Below are 22,591 nucleotides of genomic sequence, written 5' to 3' on the forward strand. Positions count from 1 at the left end.
TGGGGCCCCTAGAAGTGGGATCAGGATCTGTCCCTGGTGTATGAGCTGGCTTTTTGGAACATATTCTCTATGCCTTGCTTAGCCTTGATGCAGGGGGAGGAGCTTGGTCCTGCCTCAACTTGATATGCCATGCTTTCTTGACTCCCATGGAGGCCTTACCCTTTCTGAGGCATGGATGGAGGGGTGCTAGAAAGGAGGTGAGGGGGGAACTGGAGGAGAGGAGGGAGGGGAAACTGTGATTGGTATGTAAAATAAATTTTAAAAATTTAATAATAAAAAAAAAAATGGAAGTTGGGGTAGGTGTGGTGGCACACTCCTTTAACCCCAGCATTCAGGGAGCACAGACTGAAGGCAGATCTCTGTGAGTTCAAAGCCAGTCAATCTACATAGCAAGTTCTAGGCTACCCAGGGCTACATAGTTAGACCCTGTCCAAAAAAAAAAAAAAAAAAAAAAAAAAAAAAATCCAAAGAATTCTCATTTGAGAATAAGTTACAGATCTGATACCTTCACTGCTATAAGCAGCAAAAATATATAAAGTAGGATTTCAGCTGATTATGACAAGCTAATAATACCTGGAAGAAGCCAAGGGCCTTCCAGAGGTCAAGTGGAGGCTCAAGAAGTCTTGGTGATATTGGCTTTTGATTATTAGCTGTTTCCCACTATGAATTTCTCATGTGCTATTGTAGCTTTTCCATCGTTTATTGGGCACCACTTCCCCTCCACTAAAGTAATATTTAGATAATCTTCTGCGCTGACGGCTATGTGCAGCCACAACCTCAGTTCAAGCCTCCCTGTAATTATCGCCATCAGCAGCATCTGGCCAGGTCCATCCCCAAAGGGATGAAAGTATCTTGTCAGAAATACCTCTGTACTCTCTAAGAAAAGACTTAAGCGTCCAGACTATCAGTTTGAGAAGGCCTGGCAGATGTGCTAATTAAGCTTAACCTTCTCCTTTCCAAAGTCTTATCTCTAGTTTTAGATTCATCCTTAACAATTAACTCAGAACTAAAGGGTTCCAACTCACAGGTACATCTAGCTGTGATGGAAGTTCCATACCAAGTTGCCTAGCAACCGAGTACACTGGCCAGAGATGTAGGGAGCAGAGATAGCTTGGAGTGATAAGGGTCAAAGGGATAAAAAGGCAGTTTTTATTTTCAGAGAAGGACAAGACAAAGAAGAGAAAAGAGAATGAAAGAACTAGATGGGTAAGAACTGGAGAGGAACAAACTGAGATGAGGCAGAACTAGATTGAAGGGCTAGAAGAGAGGACTAGAGGAACAAGATGGAAGATGAGGAAGAGCCAGATGGGGAAGAATAAGATGGGGAAGAACAAGATGAGAAAGAAGGAGATGGGAGGGGAGGTGGGAGAGGAGCTAAGATGGGAAGGAACTAGATGGATGAGAACCTGGATGGGGTGGAACTAAGATGAGAGAATTAAGACAGAACTTAGAGGACAGCAGATAAATGTAGAGAGAAATCAGGCAAGGAAGGAGCTAGGCATGAGAACAGAACTGAAGCTGTGTAGATAGGATTTAATCGCAGAGGAATAAAGCAGACTTAAAGACTTTAAAGAGCTTGTTGTACTTAGATTCTTTTCCTGAAAATAATTTTCACTGTTCATAGTTTCTCTTCTGGGCCCCTGGGAAGTATATTATTAAGGCTGGTCCTTATAATAAATATACAAGACTTCACCCCCCATGCTCAGTATATACCTCCCCAAAACAAGGCCATTCCCTGCCATAGCACAGTGAATGAAATCAGATTAACACCGAAGGAATACTGCTATCTACTCTAAGTTTATTTATCTTTTTGTTTGCTTTTTAGCAAAAGGAAAAAAAGCTCTGGGGATGTAGCTCAGCTGGTAGAACGCTTGCCTAGGATACATGGAGCCTTAGGTTCCACTCTTAGCACTCAATAAAACTAGGCCTGCTACAGCCCATGACTGTAATCCCAGAATTCAGGAGTTAGAGGCAGAAAGAACAGAAGTTCAAGGTCATCCATGGCTGAATAGTGAGACTCTTTATCAATTAACCAATCAATTGATCAATCAATAATAAATAAAATAAATAAATCTAGGATCCTTCATTGTCATTTATTTTAGTCACTTTTGGTGTTTTTTTTTTTTGTTTGTTTGTTTGTTTTTTGGTTTTTTGAGACAGAGTTTTTCTGTGTAGTTTTGGTGCCTGTCCTGGAACTCCCTCTGTAGACCAGGCTGGCCTCGAACTCACAGAGATTCGCCTGGCTCTGCCTCCTGAGTGTTGCGATTAAAGGCGTGTGCCATCACTGCCCGCTATCTCAGTCACTTCTAATCTAGAATGATTGACTTATGTCTTTCCTTGTCTTTATTTTTGTGTATAATTATTTTGTTTTTTCAAGACAGGGTTTCTCCTGTGTAGTCCTGGCTGTCCTGGAACTCTGTAGAGCAGGCCAGCCTCAAACTATCTACCTGTCTCTGCCTCTCGAGTGCTAGTATTAAAGGCATGTGCCACCATGACCTGGCAAGGATTTATGTATTTATGTATTTTATGTATATGAGTGCGCTGTCTCCATGCATGCCAGAAAAGGGAATCAGATCCCATTTCAGATGGTTATAAGCCACCATGTGGGTGCTGGGAATTGAACTCAGGACCTCTGGAAGATCAGCTAGTGTTTTTAACTGCTGAGCCATCTCTCCAGCCTTTATTTTTATTTTACAACTGGGTCTCATATAGTCCAGGCTAGCCTTGAACTCCCTATATAACCAAGGATGACCTTGAGCTCCAGATCTTCCTGCTTCCTTCTTCCAAGTGCTAGGACTACAGGCCTTCGACACCATACCTAGCTTTTATTTTCTTGTCTCTAAGGACCCTCAGGGTTTGAAGGATGTAGGGCAGCCATTTTGTAGCCTGTCCCTTGGTTGGGTTATTTCTGGTGTTTCCTCATGGTTAGATCCAGGCTGTGCGTTTTGGCAGGTGCATCACAGAAGTAAAGCTTTATCAGGACATCACATGGGAGGCGATCATTGTTGACTGGACTATTCCTGCTCCCATTTCCCTTTGTAAATGAGTATTATAGGGAGAAAACTTGAGATGTACATTTCCTGCTCAACGCCTATTTGTAAGTCGTCCATTATTACTGTGATGGTTAGGGAAAGAGATTTTAAAATATTTATTCCATCAATAAAAGGGATGAGGAAAAAGTAGGCGCTGTGAGTATGCAGCTGTTAGCAGGGGATGCATTGCAGCTGGGAGCTAGGATGGGTTAACCCTGTTGTCTTTCATCAGGGTTGGATGGAGAAGGGAGGAGCACTCACTGTGCAAGCCTGATGACCAGAGTTCAGGTCACAGATTTCCTGGTTGAGGGAGAGAAATGACCGCTGAAAGCTGTCCTCTGACATTTCCAGGGCATTGTGTGGCATGCGTGTGCCCACACTCACATACATGGATTGTAGACAACATGCAGTAAAAAGAAATAAAATTTAAATTAAACAAAACAAAACAAAACGAAACAGGACCTGGGGCGTGGACTCTGGGTTTCAATCCAAGTACCAAAACAGACGCAAATTAGACAGCACAAATTTGTTGATCCAGTTAGACAGAGCTCAGAGCTCCGCACTGTGACTTGCAAACTGCATCTTTTTTTTCTGGCAAGTGCATGGTCTCCTTTCAAGCTCTGGGCTCCCTCTCCAAGCCCAGACCACTGCTATCCCTGCAGAAAGCTGCTGCAGTGATCTCCAGCTGCTGGGGAGTACAGGCAGACTCTCAAGCTGGAGAGCTGGCTGTTTCCTTCGCTGAAAACAAAACAAAACAAAACAAAAACTAGACTTGGCTACATTACAATTGTAGCTAGGGTTTTCCTGCCTGGCCCACAGTCAGGACAAATCTCTCTCACCTGCCAGTCCCACAGCTGCTCAGACCCGACCAAGTAAACACAGAGACTTATATTGGTTACAAACTGTATGGCCGTGGCAGGCTTCTTGCTAACTGTTCTTACACTTTCAGCTTAAATTAATCCATTTCCATTAATCTATACCTTGCCACATGGCTCGTGGCTTACCGGCATCTTCACATGCTGTTTGTTATCGTGGTGGCTGGCAGTGTCTCTCTGACTCAGCCTTCCACTTCCCAGCTTTATTCTCCTCCTTGTCCCGCCTATACTTCCTGCCTAGCCAATGGCCAATCAGTGTTTTATTTATTGACTAATCAGCAACACATTTGCCATACAGAACATCCCACAACATACAACACTTGTTTTTTGTTTTTTGTTTTTTTTTTTCCAACTCAAACTGAGATTTTTCAATCTTGAAGAGAGCTTCTGAACCAAATGTGTCTTTTCTTTGTCTGCTTTTGAGACAAGGTCTTGCCATGAAGCCCAGGCCTCAAACTCACCATCGCGCCACAGTACCCGCAGTGCTAGGATTACAAGCAGATGTGACTCTCCGATTTACTCGTGACATGCATACAGAATTACAAGGGAAGACTTACCAAAAAGACCGCCACAGTGGGGGAGGGTGCTGGCAAGGATTCACCTGCAGTATCTGGTCAGGTCCTGTTCCTGCCCCAGCTGTTTCTGCCTACACTCCCAAGGACTAAGGAAGCTTTCCTTAACAAAGGTTTGCCTTCCCAGATGTTGGAGGCAGAGAGATGCACATGATACAAATCCGACAGCATGCCTATCATTCCACAAAGGTCATCCCACATTTGAGCTTGGCTAAAGGCCTAGATCACAGTGTGCCCGTGTTGTCTAGGACTGTCACACACACAGCTCCCTTGGCCATGTGGGCACAGTCCCAGCTGTCAGCCGTCACTCTCTTCGAGCCGTGCTTCTTCAAGCAGGAGGGCATGACAGGCAGAAGTACCCCAAGGAGAAGGTCGGAGTCAGGGTTGCTGGGAGAGGTAGGGCCCCAGGGCTGACTCTGCTCGTCTTTGTTTGCATACAGCTACCCTACGAGAAGGACTGTAAGAACAAAGTGTTTTGCGTTGCCGAGGTCCAGCTGACCACCACCATCTCTCAGTGAGTTGAATCTTGTTATCAGCATCGTTTCTGCAGCTCATGTCCTCCTGAGGAGTCACCTGGGCAAGCCTCTTACCCAGATCCACGCACATCCCTTTCCCCTTCCCCTCATGGCCCTCAACAGGATTTTGCATTTGTTATTTCAGCCACCCTGTGAGGGAGGCAAGATAAAGATTTGTCTTCCCATTATACAGATCGGGAAATAGTTGAAGTTGTGGCATTAGACTCTCAGTGGCCACTTGGTGAACCTGAACCCAGGTCTCTTGACCCCCTGGACCATGCTATGTTCACAGTGATCCTCGCTCCTAGAACTTCCTCTGGTTCACCTCTTGGCCAAATTCATGAATGAATTCATCGCGTATTTCTGGAGTAGTTTTGCTCTGTTCCAGGGGCTCTAGATGCTGGGAAACACCTCAGTCAATGGTACGGACACAAATCCTTGCCCTCCTGGTGTTTAAAGGGAGAGTGATAGCTGAGCAAACTCCAGACAGGTGGGATATGGCACCAAGATAAGTGCAGAGAAGGGTGAGGAGGTTTTAAATACGACGGTCAGGGGGTGACAGGAGGAGGTGGGTACCATCCGTGTGGTATCTGAAGGTAGTGCAAATACCTGCTGGAAGCAGCCCGGCAGGTGGAAGGTAGAGCATGGATTCCATGTGAAGGGTGAGAGGGAGGGGAGTAACATGGGAGAGGGGAGGAAAGGCTAAGGGGGTCCCATGGGACCTTAGAAGGGCCTTGAATGTGAGCTGGGAGGCCAGAGGAGCGAGGTGGGCTCACATTTTAAGAGTCTAGCGCCGGGTGTTGGTGTTGCACGCCTTTAATCCCAGCACTCGGGAGGCAGAGCCAGGTGGATCTCTGTGAGTTCGAGGCCAGCCTGGTCTACAGAGCGAGATTCAGGAAAGGCGCAAAGCTACACAGAGAAACTCTGTCTCAAAAAACCAAAAAAAAAAAAAAAAAAAAAAAAAGAGTCTAGCTCTTGCTAGAGCAGTGATTCTTAACCTTCCTAAGGCTGCAACCCTATGTTCTTCACTTTGTGGTGACCCCCCCCAACTATAAAATTATTTTCATTGCAACTTCATAACTGTAATTTTGCTACTGTTGTGAATTGTAATGTAAATAGCTGTTTCCCCCCCCCCCCCCCCCCGACGGTCTTAAGTGACCCTTATGAAAGGGTCATTGACCCTCAAAGGGGTCGTGGCCCACAGGTTGAGAACCACTGTTAGACAATGATGGCGTGTAGGAAACAGGGAGATAATAATCACTAATCTGACAAGGAAGGTTCAGGTAAGAGGGTGGTGGCGAGCCGGGCGGTGGTGGCGCACGCCTTTAATCCCAGCACTTGGGAGGCAGAGGCAGGCGGATCTCTGTGAGTTCGAGGCCAGCCTGGGCTACCAAGTGAGTTCCAGGAAAGGCGCAAAGCTACACAGAGAAACCCTGTCTCGAAAAACCAAAAAAAAAAAAAAAAAAGAGGGTGGTGGCTTAGACTGGCTGGCGGCAAAGACTGGTTATCTTTTGAAGTTAGAGTCTTTGGATTTGCTAACAGTCGAGGTAGGGAGCAAAGAGAAGGCCCATCCCTGGCATCTAGAACTGCATAAACCAATACGCTCAACACCAGTCCCGGTCAAATATTTAATAATAAGGTCATTACATTTAAATGCATTTTAAAAAAATGTAATTCCAAGGATAGAGAGATGGTCCAGTGGTTAAGAACCCTGACTGTTCTTTCAGAGGACCCAGATTTAATTCCCAGCAACTACATGGTGGCTCACAACTGTCTGTAACTCCAGTTCCAGGGTCCCTCTTCTGGCCTCCCAGGGCACTGCATGCATGTGGTGCACAGACTTCATGCAGGCAAACCCACCCATATACCTAAAATAAAATGTAATTGGAGTTGGGGATTTAGCTCAGTGGTAGAGCGCTTGCCTAGCAAGCGCAAAGCCCTGGGTTCGGTCCTCAGCTCTGGGAAAAAAAAATAACAAAAATAAAATAAACTGTAAAACAAAACAGTTCCTTAGTGGCACCTGCTGTAGTATTTCATCACACTGAATATCCACATGCAGCTAATGCATCAATAAGACAGTAGGATGTGCACCATCTTTCCAGCACTGCAGATGTTTTATTGCACCACTTTGAATCCACTAAACGTTCAGCTCCATGATGGCGTTGCTGGAGCTAAGCTGAGTTTGGTTTGGGACATATGGCAGTCTTAAAAATGCCCTCAGTGGCTACCATGTGTGTCAAGTTGCTGATGACCAGTTGTCTGGAGTTGTCAAGGCAGAGTCTCTGTCCTTGAGTGGATCTTTGTAAGACTTCCATTTTAGATGTGCATGATTATGTGGAGCCAGCACTAAGGAATTCATTCAAGACACAGCTGCTCTCAACAGGGACTAAATTACAACCAAGATCTGCCTCCCAGCCAGTTCCTTTCCAAATGCAGTGTGCTCAGCTTGCCCTGTATCGCCCCCTAGTGGCCATCACCAGCAAGCTGCTACCAAGAGACTCCACTGTTGGAGTGGGTTTTGACTTCTCTGCAGATGTGGATCCCCTACAAAATCAAATGAGAACTAGACTCGACTACCTGGACAAAGTGAGACTCTGTCTCAAAAAACAAATGTAGACAGCCACTGTGGCTCACATCTAATCCCAGCACTGGGAGGCTGAGGCAGGAGGATGGCAAGGCCAGCTGGGATACACAGTGAGCGACAGACCAACCAGCCTGAGCAACAAATTGAAACTGTTTACTAGCCAAACGCCTAAACTGAGCTAGGGGTATAGCTAAGTGGTGAAGGCTAGTCTTTCCACTTCGATTTCCTCTTCTGCAAAATACAAAGTAACTATACTACTTTCTAGGGTAATTCTGAGGATCAAGTGAGCTCACTCGGCATGGCATTTGGTACATGGTAATCACTAAGTAAGTGGTTATAATCTCACTAACTGCTCAGTGACTAAGCTGTTAAGGTGGACATGCAGCCAGGGGTTCAGCTCTACTAAAAAGGAAGAAATTCTGGGCCTTTTTACAGTTTATTTTGGGTGATAGTTAAGAATGTGCTTTTCTGTAGTGCATGAAGTTTTACACATTAAATGTACTGCCAATGCTCCCCCCCCCCCCTTTGCAGGCAGGAGCTGGTGGTGGGAGTCACAAAGGAGCTGACCATGAACATCAGCCTGACTAACTCCGGGGAAGATTCCTACATGACAATCATGGCTCTGAATTATCCCAGAAACTTACAGTTTAAGAGGATACAGAAGGTACCCGGGACACGGCGGCTTGGGAAACACACTGCCATGCCTTTCCCTCATTGCCCACCTGCTTCTCTGCCATCGCCACCAGCCTCCTGCTCCATCCAGTACAGGAATCGCAATTAGACAAATCCTCCCCAATTCTGGGCCCTAGAAACCTTCAGTGGTAGTACATAACCACCCCTTCTTGCGTACAGTCTTCCTTAACCGGAATTGTGAGAGATGTATTCTAACGCCTAAGGAATTGAGGAAGTGAAAATTCTACCCAACTGTTCCCCAGTCACAAGGCCAGCTGCAAAGATGGGCTTGCTAGCAGGTGGATGCCAAGTGTCACGACACTGAGATGTTCTGTTCTCTTAATTCAAAGATGGTCAGAAACTCTGAGGCTTGAAGTTCTTTTGGGAAGTAGGAAACCACCCCGCTCTTGTCTGGGGAATCTAAGTCCCTCTGACAGAGAGAAGTAGATTCAGTGTCCATCTAAGGGACAGGGCTGCAGATGCAGTGTTTCTGGACACAGCTTTCCTCATGGAGTGTATGTTAACCCAGTGGGGATCGTGCCACCCCTGGCATCACCTGACCCTTTACTCTGCCCTGCTGTGAGGGTCTCTGAACTGCTTCATTTGCCTTTTTCCTTAACCCCACCCACCCCAACCCTCGACAACTCTGCCTTTTCCTTTGCTGAGTGAAGATACCCCACAAGACAGTCCTCATTGTAGTGAGTCAGTAAAACTTGACTCTGTTGGGACTATAGGTTTGCCGGGAGTGTGTGTGTGTGTGTGTGTGTGTGTGTGTGTGTGTGTGTGTGTGTGTGTGTGTGAATCTACTGGGGCTAAGTTAGCATCTCCTGTGAAAAGTTGAAATTATCTTTTGCCTATCTAGAATGGAACGGTTGATGGTGTGACCATCGATGGGCCATCTGGGGGAGGAGAGTAGCTCTGTGTTTGGTGACGCAGATGGGGAGCCCTGGGTAGAAGGCCGCATAGCAGTCAGTGCTTGAGTGCGCACAGGCTTTCCCTCCACCTCAGTGTGACACTTTGCATTGGTCCACAGCCCAGTTCCAGTGTCTTCCTCTCTGTGAAGACTTTATACAGCCCCGTCAGCGGGAACCAGAGTCCGCTGCTCCTGTGCTTCCCTCACAGAACACTAGCCTTAGGCTTTGGGTTCGAACTCAACCCCCAGCCGTGAGTAAGGCAAGGGCCAAGTCTGACACGTAGACAGATCCACGAATGGTTGCTGAGTTGCTGTGAGGAAACCGCTCCTTTTCCTCCTCGAGCATCTTTTGGGGGTGCTCAGTTAAGAGCACCTGCTGTTCTTCCAGAGAACCTGGGTTTGAGTCCTAGCAGCTACATGGCAGCTCACAACCATCTACAACTCCAGTTCCAGGGGAATCTGACGCCCCCTTCTGACCTCTGGCCAGGCATTCACATGCAAACAAAACACTCCTACCCATAAAATAAATAAAAATCAAAACCCAAACTAAAACACCTCCTTCTGTTTTAACAGCCACTCTCTCCAGACATTCAGTGCGATGACCCGAAGCCAGCAGCTTCTGCCCTGGTCGTGAACTGCAAGATCGGTCACCCCATTCTCAAGAGATCATCTGTGAGTCTGTTGGGATTAGATGGCTCTCCTCACCCCCCTGGAGCTCGCAGCCTCACTTGCATCTTTCAGCTGTGGTCCCTGTGCTTCCCTTTGCTGTGGTCACCATGTAGCAGTGTTCAGAACTGCTAAGCCTGCCCTGAAATGGGGAACAGTGGGGGTGTAGGGAATAGTTCCTGATGGCCAGTGCTGGCTCTCCGAGGGAAGTGGGGGCAGTATGGAAGGAATATCAGTCCACATTACCTTCGTACCGTGCAGCAGCCCTGCTGTACTTTCCCTTACTCGTAGAAGGACAGTAACGCCGTCTGTTTGGCTCACTCGGTATTTGCCTAGCGAAGCTTATATGAAATAGTGGCTGTGCTACAAAAAGCAACAAAAAAACCATGAGAAATGTAAACTGGGTTAACTAGTGCTGCTTAGCCAGGGTTTTGGTCATTGTTCTATTGCCGTGACGAGACCAGGGGACCAAGGCAACTCTTAGAAAAGAAAGCATTTCATTGGGAGCTTGCTTACAGTTTCAGAGGGTTAGTTCATTTTCATCAAGGCAGGAAGCAGACAGGTACGGTGCTGGAGAAGTAGCTGAGAGCTACCTCCTGATCCACAAGCAGACTGGCCTGGCGTGGGTGTTTGAAAACTCAACACACCCTACCCTCCATCCCTGACCAGTGACATACTTTCTCCAACAAAGACACCTTCTAATCCTTCCCATCCTGTCAGAGTTCCACTCTCTGTCGTTCAAATATTTGAGCATATGGGGGCCATTCTTATTCAAACCACCACAGCCAGTTTGAAAGAGTCTGGGCTGTGACTAGTGAGCAGTTGTCAAGTGACTAGTTCCCCCACTCACTTGTTTTTTTTTAAATTTCCTCCTTCAAAACAGGTAAATGTCTCAGTAATTTGGCAGCTAGAGGAGAGTATCTTTCCAAACAGGACAGCAGACATCACTGTGACCATCTCTAAGTAAGTAGTGACTGTGTTAGCAGACTTAGGATCTGGCCTTGGGGGGAAGTCTTGTCATGTTCAGGCCGAGTGCTCTGGCTCTCTCAGGGTTCTGGGAGAAAGGGGGTACCTCACTGAGCCCACAGAAGTTTCCTCTCATCAAAGATACTTAAGATATTTGCATTCACACAAAGGAACACTAGGGTATATTCTGGTGGAACCGGAGTCCTAGTTCTGACCTTCTCAACTCTAATAGAATTCTATCATGTTCTATCATGTTCAAAGGTAGGACAGGGTATGGTGCTAGGAAGGGGTCAAACAAGGTCAATTCTACTCCTGAGGCAATGTCTGAAATTTTTTTTTTTTTTTTTTTTGAGACAAGATTTCTCTGTGTAGCCCTGGCTGTCATGGTACTTGCTCTGTAGACCAGGCTGTCCTCGAACTCAGAAATCTGCCTGCCTCTGCCTCCCAAGTGCTGGGATCAAAGGCATGCGCCACCATGCTCAGCATTCTAGAACTAATTTTGATTGCCTTGAGTTAGGAGGTGATACTGTCTTCTATTGACAGATGCCAATAACCGTTATTCAGTGTGCAAGACAAGTCCATAACAGGGAATTCTTTGACCCAAAATGTCAAGTATGGAAGCTGAGAAATCCTACTAAAATCAACATTTCTCTAAGTGTGGCCTGCTAAGAGATTCATCTTTGAGATGTTTCTCAGGAAGTCAAGGTAACAAGCAGTTGTGTGGTCAATTAACACTTTTGTTCCCAGTTCCCATGAGAAGTCTTTGGCCAGAGAGACCCGCAGCCTTCAGTTCAGGCATGCCTTCACTGCAGTTCTTCCCAGGTAAGGTCCCCCAAGGGGTCTGTGTGATGGTCATGCACTGAGGACCGCTTTGGGGACTCTCTCTTGTGGACACAAGTGCCTATCAGGGTGGATGTGGGCATTGCCCTTCTCTGAGAGGAGGCTGCTTAGTGCCCAGCCTCTCTAGGACACTGTCAGGTGCAAAGGGGAGCCTCCCACACACAAAAAGCGCAGGCTCACTGACTTGTCCAAAATTGAGTCCCCGCTCAGCCTAGACTACAGGATTTCTGGTGGTTAGATAAAAGCCAGCATTCCTCAGGACTTGTGAAACTGGTTCTCATCTGCCAAAAGGAGTCATTTCCCTTACCTCTGGCCAAGGGATATCTGGCTCTCCAATTAACAAACACCTGTGGTGCCTGTCAGCATATCAAGGTCTGTGCTAGAGACAGCCTTGGCAGTTTGGAATGAACTTTTACTTTTCCACGCATGGAGTGGCGGCAGTTTCGGTTTCTTTACTGCACTGCCTGCATACATAATGTTGGGTTTTTGAAACACCATAGTGGTCATCAAAAGCACAGTGCCAACTGGTCCTGCTACAAAAGGATGATGTGATGCTAGGGAAAGGGGGTGACTGGGGGGCTGGAGAAGGGCTGGGGAGATGGCTCGGTGAGTAAAGTTCTTGCTGGGCAAGCATCAGGACCCGAGTTCAGATTCTCAGCACCCATGTAAAAGTCAGTGGTGTGACGCACATCTGGAATGTCAGTGCTGGGGTGGCTGGGGTGAGAGAGGCAGATCCTTCCAGCTTGCCAGCCAGCCAGTCTAGCTGAAACAGCAAGCTCCCAGGTTCCCTGAGAGACTGTCAAAAGCTGAAGTGGAGAGTACAGGGACTTGGTGTTGACCTCTGGCCTGCACATGTGTACCCACAGGCAAGTGCACTGTCACACGCGTACTCACACACATACAAGTTAGAGAAAAGAAGGGAGGCCACTCAGAGCAGAGTCCAGCTGTAGAGCTTGCAAATATTCGTTTGTCCCAACTGCCTTACAAGGACTAAACATTTTGACTTTCAGTTTTGAGTCCCCCTTTTTTTTTTTTTTAAATTTATTTATTTATTGTGTATACAATGTTGTGCCTGCATGTACGCCTGCAGGCCAGAACAGGGCTCCAGATCAATTATGGATGGTTGTGAGCCACCATGTGGTTGCTGGGAATTGAACTCAGGACCTCTGGAAGAGCAGCCAGTGCTCTTAGCCACTGAGCCATCTCTCCAGCCCCAGTTTGCTATCTGTCTTAGTGTATCCAGTTGGAAACACGCAAGTTCACCCAGAACCAGGAAGGAGCCTCGAGTCCTCACGCATGTCCTTCCTCTCATTGCAGACCGTCAGTGATGTACATGAACACAAGCCAGAGCCCTTCTGACCACAAAGACTTCCTCTTCAATGTAAGTACATAGTCATTACCGTCCATCTAAGGCTGCTAACGCCACTAAGTTTTGACTTGCTGCTCATTTGATTTGGCAGGTGCATGGAGAAAATCTCTTTGGAGCTGTATTCCAGCTGCAAATTTGTGTCCCCATCAGATTACAAACTTTCCAGATTGTAAGAGTGAAGAATCTGACAAAGACTCAGGTATTTAAATGGGTTCCTTTTTTTTTTTTTTTTTTTTTGCCTCCGAGACACGGTTTCTCTGTGTAGTTCTGGCTGTCTTAGAACTCACTCTGTAGATCAGGCTGGCCTCAAACACAGAGATCTGCTTGCCTCTGCCTCCTAGGTGTGAGATTAAAGGCGTGTGCCACCACCGCCCGCATTTGTAGGATTCTTTATCATGATCACATGTCTCTGCAGAGACTACAGATTCTCAAAGGTGTAAAAACTAGAGCTTTAGCCAGGCCTGGTGGCACAGGCTTGTAATTGCAGCTGTCTGTGAGGATGAGGCAGGGAATTCCATAAGTTTAAGCCAGCTTGGCAATGGAACAAGTTCAAGACTAGCCTGAACAACTTAGTGAAATCATGTCACAAAATAAAGAGGGCTGGGGATGCAGCTCAGTGCAAAGCTGCCTGCTGTCCTGCACCAGGCCCTGGATTCAAACCTCAGGGCTACAAAAAGTAAAACAGGGCTGGGGGATAACTCAGTAAAGCGTTTGCCTTGCAAGCAGAGTCTGATCCCCAGAACCCATGCAAAAATGCTGGGCGTGGTGGTATATGCTTGTAATCTCACTGCTAGGAAAGTGGAGGATCCCTGAGGCTCACTAACCCACAAATCTAGCTTAATCGGTGAACTCCAGGCCCATGAATGTCACAAAGGTGGACGGCATTCCTGATGACACCTGAAGTTGTCCTCTGACTTCTATTTGTCCCTCTGCCTCTCAGCCTGTAGCTGCACACAAACCAAAGTACATTTAAAATTTTAAAACCAAAACAAACCCAAACAAACCAACACGAGCTTTGGGAGTAAAAAACAAGACAACTTAATTATGGGAAAATATTAGGAGTAAGTCAGAAGGAAAATTAATCACTAAGATCTTAAAGCAATCTGTTTCCTTTTTTTTCGATAAAATAAGCAAAAAATTCAAACATCAGAGCCATAGAGACATTTATTTCCCTTTTGAAAATCCATAAATTCTGTTTCTGTGTGGTTGGTGAATGAATTTGATAAACATTTCCCACACTTCCCCTATGCTGGTACATACCCCTCCATCTTGGTTTTGACCCTCTAGTCTCTCTTTCTCTCTCTCTCTTTTTTTTTTTGGCTCTGTTCTGCTACTCCTTTTTGCATCCAGTAACTAACTCATCTGAGGTCTGGTTCCTGCACCAGCCTTGACAACAGCATCAGGAGCAGGAAGGACCACAGCTGAGGCCTGGGCTTTCTGACTTCTTTTTGCTCATCCTACATAAGGTATCAAGGCTCAAAACTTGTCCTCTATGTAGTTTATTTTTAAGAACACTTGTTAAAAAAGCAAGTTTAATCATGTCGACAAACAATTTGGTTACCTTTTAAAAACAAGATTCTCTTTTAAAAAGCTGACAGAGACCTCTTAAGGATGGGCATTTACCTCCATCCTGCTCTAGTGGCAGAGATTAAAAACAGTCCCAGAGGTGTTGAAGGTGTTCTCAATGAGGCTTTGGAAGTGCTCTCAACGTGAGCACTAAGAACCGGCTTACTTAAACAGACTGTGTTGGCAGAGCAGGTCAGTGGCAGAGCTGAAGCTTAATACAGTTCTGTGGAAATGCTGCAGGTCTTTCTTTCTTTGCTTCATGGCTGTGGTATAACATTTAGTCTTAAAGCTCATATGATTCAGAATCTTGTCTGTGAGGTAATGTAGCCACAGCACATTATTGTAAGGGTGATACTCACCCCAGCAGTTTCTGTTCTCCTTCCTCATGAGCCTGTAGATCTCGAACTGGTAGTCACCTTCACCTGTAAATAGTTCCTCTTCAGCGGAAATATCACAGAAAACCACAATCCCATCCCGCTCCAAGCGGGACAGGGTGTAGTCGATGATGTTGACTTGTAGTCCGTGGGTGGGAATGGTGCTTGTCTTCCCATTGAGGGTGTAGTGGAGCTCTTTGAGGTTGGTTTTCTTTAAGAGTACATTCCCCCAGTGTAAGTCACGGTGCTCAAAGCGCAGCGATGCTTCTGCCACGGCGAGGGATGCGGTGATCTGGTGCAGAATGCTCTTTGCTGCAGCCACGGAGGGCAGCTTTGTTTTCATTTGCTCTAAGTCAGTCCCACCGAACTCGAATTCCAGTATAATAAAGAGCTGGTCTTCCTGGAAAAAGTCAGGCCGGTCATTTGCAGATTTTTTGGTTGAGTTATAATGATCCCAGGCTTTGAGCAGCAAGGGAGGGTAAGGCCCCTGAACACAGTGTACTGAGTTCAGCCCAATAAAGCCTTCTGTGCGGTTGTACACCTCACCAGACAAGAGGCTCAGCTCTTTGGAGATGATGATCTCTGGTAGGATCTCCTCAAACGTTTTTTGATGAGACCCATTGACTAAATCTGGTCCTTCAATAGCAATGATTTTTAGGGCTACAGGTGTTTGATCAGTAATTGTTTGAAACACTTCCCCAAACACTCCTTCCCCAATCTTCTCACAGTGTTCCAATTTTTCTGTGGAAAGGCAATCATTAAAGGGGATAGGTCCTTCCTGATTACACTCCCCATAAACCTTGTCAGCATAAGATGGCTTTTTGTCTGTGATCTCCAGGGCCTCTAAGGGGCTTAGCAAATACATAGAAGAGGAGTGACAGGAAGAAACAGTACCGCTTGCTCTGTTCATGATAAGAGAGGTTGAATATTCAGACAGGAGGGACCTAGAGGGAGAACTGGCAGTATATTTGCAGCATACCTCTGACACATTAGTTATAATTTTCTTCTTGTGGAAACTGAAGGAGGCTCTGGTTTTGGTCCAAGAACAGGCCTCATGGATATGATTCAAGTCCGGGGAGGGGACTGAATCTTCTCTTTTCTTCTTAGATTGGTGGTAGCGCAGGGCAGACGTTCCCGTTGCTTCTTGCTGTTTCCTCTTCCGGAGTGGCCCATTTCTCTTAGGCCTGCTGACTTGCTCTGGTACACGAAGGTCTTTGCAAGAACTGGCCTTCCCACCGTCCACCTGGTCGGCTCCTTGAGACACAACCTTTTGACTTGTGGCCCTTCTCTTTCCCATGCTTGCCAGCCCCGGGCCCGTTAGGCTGTTTCCCACCTGCTCCCTTCCGCTACACGATTCCTTCACGTTCTCCCCATCGGTCCCAAACTCGTAATCTTCGGTGGTCCCCGAGTCCACAAGGCTAAAGAGAGATGAGCTGAAGCCGGCTCCGGCTTGGCGACCCATCCTGGCGAACCCACCTTCATCTGTTGCTGCTTCCTGGGGGCAGGGCAGAGATGCTTCGTCCAGGGAGGCTGCCGGGAAGTGGCAGTCGTTGGGGACTGCAGAGGCTGTATCCGAGTCGGGGGCTCCGGGGGAGGTCGGAGAGCTGAACAGGGAGGCACTGGTGCCTAGGTCGTTGCTGTTCCTGGACTGACTGCACACGCCGAGGTCCGGGCTTAGGCAGCCCAGGTTGCAGCTGGGGAAGTGTGGCGGTCGCGGCCGGCCGCACGGGGTGCTGCACTTCTGCGGGGGCCGAGGCCGCAGCCTCTGGGTGGCTGTCAGGGTGCACTGGCGGGAGACGCGGCCCCGAGGTCGCCGGCGCCGGGAGCCTACTGGGCTGCCAAGGAAGTCGGGGTCATCAGGGTCGTCCGGGTCGTCGGAAGAGACAGACGGCGACTGGTCATTGCCGCTGAAGCTGCTGCTGAGGGCGCGCTTCGGATCCGGCGGCTGGAACCATGGCACGGCCGGCCGGCGAGGCTGCCGCTGCGACCTCCGGACGCCCCTCGCCGCGTACGTTCGAAAGAGCCGAGTCCCGGGCTGCGGGTGGGACGCGGCCATGGCGGGCGCCCGCCGATCGGTTCAAACCGAAACACCGCGAGACTACCGCGAGCGCGCCCGCCGGCCGCTGGGTCCTAGCGCCGGCTCTCGGCTGCACAGCCCGCCGGACCTCCCAGAAGCCGCCAGGGGGCAGGTGCCTAGCGCGGACTTGGAGCGCTCAGGGCGGCTCAGGAAGGGATCTCGTTTCAGGCCCACACTGAGTGCACGCAGAGTCAAGAGCGCGCTTGTGGAAGCGATCCTGTTCAGGTGAGTGAGGTCGGCCTGGAGAGCTCGAGAAAGGGATGTGGGGAGCCCCTTAACAGGGTGACCGCAGAGGTCAGGTCGCAGCTTCTGCAAAGTTCTTTCTGAGACTCTCAGCCTCTCTGGTCCCGTTTGCCATGGCTTGGGCGAAGGGGATTGCTCAAACCGCTCACAACTTCTGCTCTGGGACCTTAGATGCTTTATCCTAGATATTTAGATTTTCAGCCCTAATGCGCTAGAAGGCAGTAAGCAAACTCACCTTTTTGCTTTTGCAGTATGTAGAAGAATGGCATTCAGTGATCTGTACTATCACATCTAATAAAGAAAATGTAACTGTGGCTGCAGAGATCTCCGTGGGCCACACCAAGCAGGTACTCCAGACTGCTGCAATGCTGCAGATTTGATCGTCCAACTCTAGGGTCTCTCCTCGAGAAAGAATAATAGCATCTGGAATGTGCCATTCAGAATAGATCGCTTGATTGACTTGCTGTCCCAACTTGCTCTTAGCAAGTACTTGATAGGTATCTTAATCCTGTTCCACACTAAGATGTAGGAATTACCCGTGATTCCTCTTTGCTACTCCCCACGTGCATCCTAGCAGCAAAACCTGCTATCCTACCTTCAGAATATATTTTAAGCCGGGCGGTGGTGGCGCACGCCTTTAATCCCAGCACTCGGGAGGCAGAAGCAGGCGGATCTCTGTGAGTTCGAGGCCAGCCTGGTCTATAAAGTGAGTTCCAGGAAAGGCGCAAAACTACACAGAGAAACCCTGTCTTGAAAAACCAAAAAAAAAAAAAAAAAAAAAAAAAATGTATTAAAGGGGGAGCTGGAGAGATGGCTCAGAGGTTAAGAGCACTGGCTGTTCTTCCAGAGGTCCTGAGTTCAATTCCCAGCAACCACATGGTGGCTCACAACCATCTGTAATGAGGTCTGGTGCCCTCTTCTGGCGTGCAGGGACACATGTAGGCAGAACACTATATATAATAAATAAACAAAATCTAAAAAAAAAAAAAAAAAAAAAGAAGAAGAATATATTTTAAATCATGTCTCTCTACTGATGTGGTTGTAATTCAGGTCACCCTCTCTGTTGGGCCTGTTGCATAACCTTGAGCACACTCTCTTTGTCTTGGCTTTTCCCCTAACCTATACAAATAATTCTTTTTTTTTTTTTAAGATTTATTTATTTATTATGTATAGTGTTCTGTTTGCACATATCCCTGAAGGCCAGAAGAGGGCACCAGATCTCATTACAGATGGCTGTAAGCCACCGTGTGGTTGCTGGGAATTGAACCCAGGACCTTTGGAAGAGCAAGCAGTGCTCTTCACCTCTCAGCCATCTCTCCAGCCCCACAAATAATTCTTAAAGAGCTGGAGCGATAGATCAGCAGTTCAGAGCGTGTACTGTTCTTGCAGAAGATGTGGTTCGGTTCCCAGCACCCAAATTGAGCAGCTCACAACAACCTGTAACTCCAGCTGTGGGGGGATCTGATGCCCTCTCCTCGTCTCCATGGACACCTGCACTCACACGCACACATGCCCATATATGCACGTGATTTTTAAAAATGAAATAATTCTTCAGTTAGTATTAGACTGTGCTATCTTCCTTTAAAAACAAAAATCAGAAACTCCAAACAAACAGAAATGGTGCACTTTGGAGTTGGATACACTTAGGTTAAAATCCATACTGCTGCTGGGCGGTGGTGGTGCTGCTGGGCGGTGCACGCCTTTAATCCCAGCACTCAGGAGGCAGAGGCAGGCGGATCTTTGTGAGTTCAAGGCCAGCCTGGTCTACAGGGCGAGATCCAGAACAGGCACCAAAACTAAACAAGAGAAACCTTGTCTCGAAAACAACAAACAACAAAACAAAACAAAAAAAACAAAAAGAAGTTGGGGAATGACTACAGGCTTGTTGCTTGGATAGCTGTGTGGCTGCTGGGACCGTTTACAGAGGCTAAAGGAACACTGGAGAAGGGATTGTATTTGAAGGGAAAGATGGTCGAAACTCTCCAGAAACAAGCCCATGTCTAAAACATGTTTTGTGTTCCTCCACACCCCACCTTTCTCCATCTTGTAGTTACTGAAAGATGTAACTGAACTGCAGATCCTTGGTGAAATATCTTTTGACAAATCTCTCTACGAGGGGCTGAACGCAGAGAACCACAGAACGAAGGTAACTCCTGGCTGTTTTCTGATTAGTGTTCGGGAAAACTGTTGTCGAGTCTGACCTTGGCTACACGACCACCTGTCCTGGTGTCCTTGAGCTTCTGCCTCAGTGTCTCATCTGAGAAACAGCAATCAACAACAGTGTGTACTTAGTTAAAGATTAGATTAATTGATTTTGAAAATAGTTTAGGAAATAGTTAAAACATTTCCTACATGGGAAGTTATTTTTGTGTACCTATAATGTCTTCCTAGTATGCGATGGTAGTGTCTGTTACAGCGCTGAGCAGGAGCATGCTCCCAGTACCTAATTCTTTTATACGAGTTAGACTGAGCACTAGAAGTGTTGGAGTTCAGTTTTCAAAAATGTGGCCAAAGCCAAACTGATGTCTGGGTCTGAGCTAAACGTTCTTGTGCGTGTTGCCCTGCATCTTCATTTTTTTCTCTATTTAAATTTTATATGTATGGGTGTTTTGCCTGCCTGTATGTCTGTTCACCACATGTGTGTCTGATGCCATGGAGGACAGAGTGGGTGTTGGGGACTGGGGAGATGGCTCATTGGTTAAGAGTGTAGGCTGCTCTTGCTGAAGATCTAGGTTCAGTTCCCAACACCTACATGGTGGCTCACATCCGTCTATGATTCTAGTTCTAGGGGATCTAATGCCCTCTTCCGCCCTCCTGTTCTGACGTCAGAGGCTCCAAGAGTCACATGGTTCACAGACATATATGCAGGCAAAATGCTCATACACATGAATAAGTAAATGATGTTGCATACACCCTGTCCTTGGTCTAGTGTATCTGATAAGTTCCTGGACCTGGTTTCCCTTATGTTATTTTAATATGCCCATGTTCCCCTACAGTCTCAATTCACCCCAATAAATTTATGTCACCCTTTCTACTTCTAGGAATAAGTGAGTCATTTATCATTCTGTACTTCATGGATAATGCCAGGTGGATAGTCCACCAGGTGTATAGTCATCCTCCATCTTCAAAACGGAGTCAAACACTGCTCATAAAATGGAGTCTCTCTTGGGGCAAGGCACAACCTGGAAAACTGTTTTATACAGACAGTATAGAGCAACTCAGAGCAGGACACAGCCTGATGTCAACACACCCAGCTTATTACACTTCCTCATTTTGTGTGTACAGATATGTGAGTGAGCATATGCATGTCAAGGTGTACATGGGACAACTTGCAGGAGTTGTCAGCCTTGAGGGCAGACAACACCTTCACCTGCTAAGCCATCTTGCTGGCCTCTGAAGGATTGCTTATACAGAAAATGGTATTAAAGAAACATAAGCACCTTCTTATTAATCACACACTGCCTAGATTCTAAAAAAAATAGAAGTTTATTCGTAAAGTAATATCACTAAGCTGGGTGGTGGTGGTGTACACCTTCAATCCCAGCACTTGGGAGGCAGAGGCAGGCAGATGGAGTTCGAGACCAACCTGGTCTACAGAGTGAGTTCTGGAAAAGTCAGGACTACACAGAGAAACCCTGTGTCTCAAAAATGAAAACTAACTAACTAAAGTAATATAATTGAATTTCAACCCCACCAGAAAGGCACCAACTGAAAACTGGTTCCCTCAGCCCTCAGTGCGGGTACAATCTTCTCTCAGTCACCAGCAAAGGAGGCAGTCTGTCCTGACTGGCTCTGACCGCCGTGACTCCAGAATGGCAGCTGACAGGATGGCCACTGGACTGTCCGTGTTTCCCAGGGGGGCACCCTATGTCCTGCTTCTCCCTCGCCCTCTGCTGGGGTAGCTTTGACTCACTTTGGGGAGAACCTGTGCCTTTAGAATGGGGCAAAGGGGCTGGAGAGATGGCTCAGAGGTTAAGAGCACTGCTTGCTCTTCCAAAGGTCCTGAGTTCAATTCCCAGCAACCACATGGTGGTTCACAAACATCTGTAATGAGATCTGGTGCCCTCTTCTGTGTATACATAATAAATAAATAAATCTTTAAAAATAAAATAATAAAATAAAATGAGGCAAAGGAAGAAGACCTTGAGAAATAGGGATGCTGTTTCCACTGCAGTCTGGGCTGTTGTGCCCCTGGCATGGTGGGGCCTCCTTCATTCCTCAGCCCAGGTTCCAGAGTCCTGTCCCCCTCCCCTTGCCTCCCACTCTTGCCTTACGATCACAGCTCTGTTGCTGTCCCACTCTCTTGCGTTACGATCACAGCTCTGTTGCTGTCCCACTCCGACTCTGTTACCTTGGTTTCCTTCCTACTCTCAAGGTCAGAACTTACTCCTGTGAAGTTCCGTTTACCTGTAGCTAAGCGTGGCCCAAGGGGCCAGTCCTGACCCAGTCACATTTATAACTTAGCTGGGAGAGGCCTCAAGGGTGAGTTGGGTAACTCCCTACCCTGTATGAAATCTCTCTAAAGCATGCCCGACCTTGGTGCCTAGGCACTGGCCTGAGGGGAACTCAGTGTCTTGCAACGGGGACTCAGGATGACCCTCTGGCTCCAACTGTGTCCTGGCAGCACACTCTGGCCACTACCCAGGAGGGCCGGGCCCCTGTTAGGAAGTGTATCCGTAGAGCTTTTCAGCATGTCAGGGTGAGAGAAGACTCCTGAGCTGCTGAGATCCTTGGGAAAACACCTTATGGGGATGATTTCTTTCTTTTTCTTTCTTTCTTTCTTTCTTCCTTCCTTCCTTTCTTTCTTTGTTTTGTTTTTTTGTTTTTTGTTTTGTTTTGTTTTTGTTTTTCAAGACAGGGTTTCTCTGTGTAGCTTTGGCATCTTTCCTGGAACTCACTCTGTAGACCAGGCTGGCCTTAAACTCACAGAGATCCACCTGCCTCTGCTTCCCAAGTGCTGGGATTAAAGGCGTGCACCACTACCACCCATCATGGGATTGATTTCTAACAGAAGAGCGCTGCAGTGCCATGGGTGGACCCATTTTTGCTCTTACAGCATCCCCGAGGGCTGCACTCAGCCTGGTGAAGAACAGGGCAACCCCTGCCAGACATTTCTCGTAGGAAAATGTATTGCCAAAGACTTTAGGCATTTGTGCGAGATTTAAAAACATCCATCAGACTTGAGTTGAAAAGGACTTGGAGATCTTTAAACAAGGCATCACTTTGGAGACAATGACCATAGGAACCAAGGACACAGATGGGCACAGCGGCTATAGAATCGATGCTGTGAGAGCATCCTCAGCCTGGCAGACCACCTTTAGGACAAG

At 47.3% G+C, this 22,591-nt stretch overlaps 2 protein-coding genes across 3 annotated transcripts in view; one reads left to right on the plus strand and one right to left on the minus strand.

Annotated features, from left to right (window-relative positions):
• The window catches only part of Itgae (integrin subunit alpha E), a 49,433-nt gene that overhangs the window by 25,254 nt on the left and 1,588 nt on the right, over nucleotides 1-22,591 (plus strand). Inside the window, exons 20-29 of the mRNA XM_059270667.1 lie at nucleotides 4,920-4,993; nucleotides 8,110-8,242; nucleotides 9,737-9,835; nucleotides 10,713-10,792; nucleotides 11,543-11,617; nucleotides 12,953-13,016; nucleotides 13,096-13,203; nucleotides 17,190-17,246; nucleotides 17,516-17,611; nucleotides 19,315-19,410. Of these exons, the coding sequence (XP_059126650.1) occupies nucleotides 4,920-4,993; nucleotides 8,110-8,242; nucleotides 9,737-9,835; nucleotides 10,713-10,792; nucleotides 11,543-11,617; nucleotides 12,953-13,016; nucleotides 13,096-13,203; nucleotides 17,190-17,246; nucleotides 17,516-17,611; nucleotides 19,315-19,410 (882 nt within the window). The remainder of the gene's footprint in view (nucleotides 1-4,919; nucleotides 4,994-8,109; nucleotides 8,243-9,736; nucleotides 9,836-10,712; nucleotides 10,793-11,542; nucleotides 11,618-12,952; nucleotides 13,017-13,095; nucleotides 13,204-17,189; nucleotides 17,247-17,515; nucleotides 17,612-19,314; nucleotides 19,411-22,591) is intronic.
• Haspin (histone H3 associated protein kinase) lies at nucleotides 14,151-17,032 on the minus strand. Of its 2 annotated transcripts, XM_059271148.1 has the most exons (2): nucleotides 16,421-17,032; nucleotides 14,151-16,198 (listed from the first exon to the last, which is right to left on the minus strand). In XM_059271148.1, exons 1-2 carry the CDS (start codon nucleotides 16,998-17,000, stop codon nucleotides 14,733-14,735), a joined length of 2,046 nt encoding a protein of 681 aa, XP_059127131.1. In that variant the 5' UTR covers nucleotides 17,001-17,032; the 3' UTR covers nucleotides 14,151-14,732. The 2 variants fall into 2 exon arrangements, with proteins under 2 accessions (XP_059127131.1, XP_059127130.1); XM_059271147.1 differs by having other exon boundaries at nucleotides 14,151-17,032.

The sequence above is a fragment of the Peromyscus eremicus genome, chromosome 8a (genome assembly GCF_949786415.1).
Source record: "Peromyscus eremicus chromosome 8a, PerEre_H2_v1, whole genome shotgun sequence".
In the NCBI taxonomy this organism is placed as follows: domain Eukaryota; kingdom Metazoa; phylum Chordata; class Mammalia; order Rodentia; family Cricetidae; genus Peromyscus; species Peromyscus eremicus.

Excerpts from the sequence above, each read along its gene's own strand:
- Haspin (XM_059271147.1), bottom strand. The coding sequence starts at position 17,000 with ATGGCCGCGTCCCACCCGCAGCCCGGGACTCGGCTCTTTCGAACGTAC.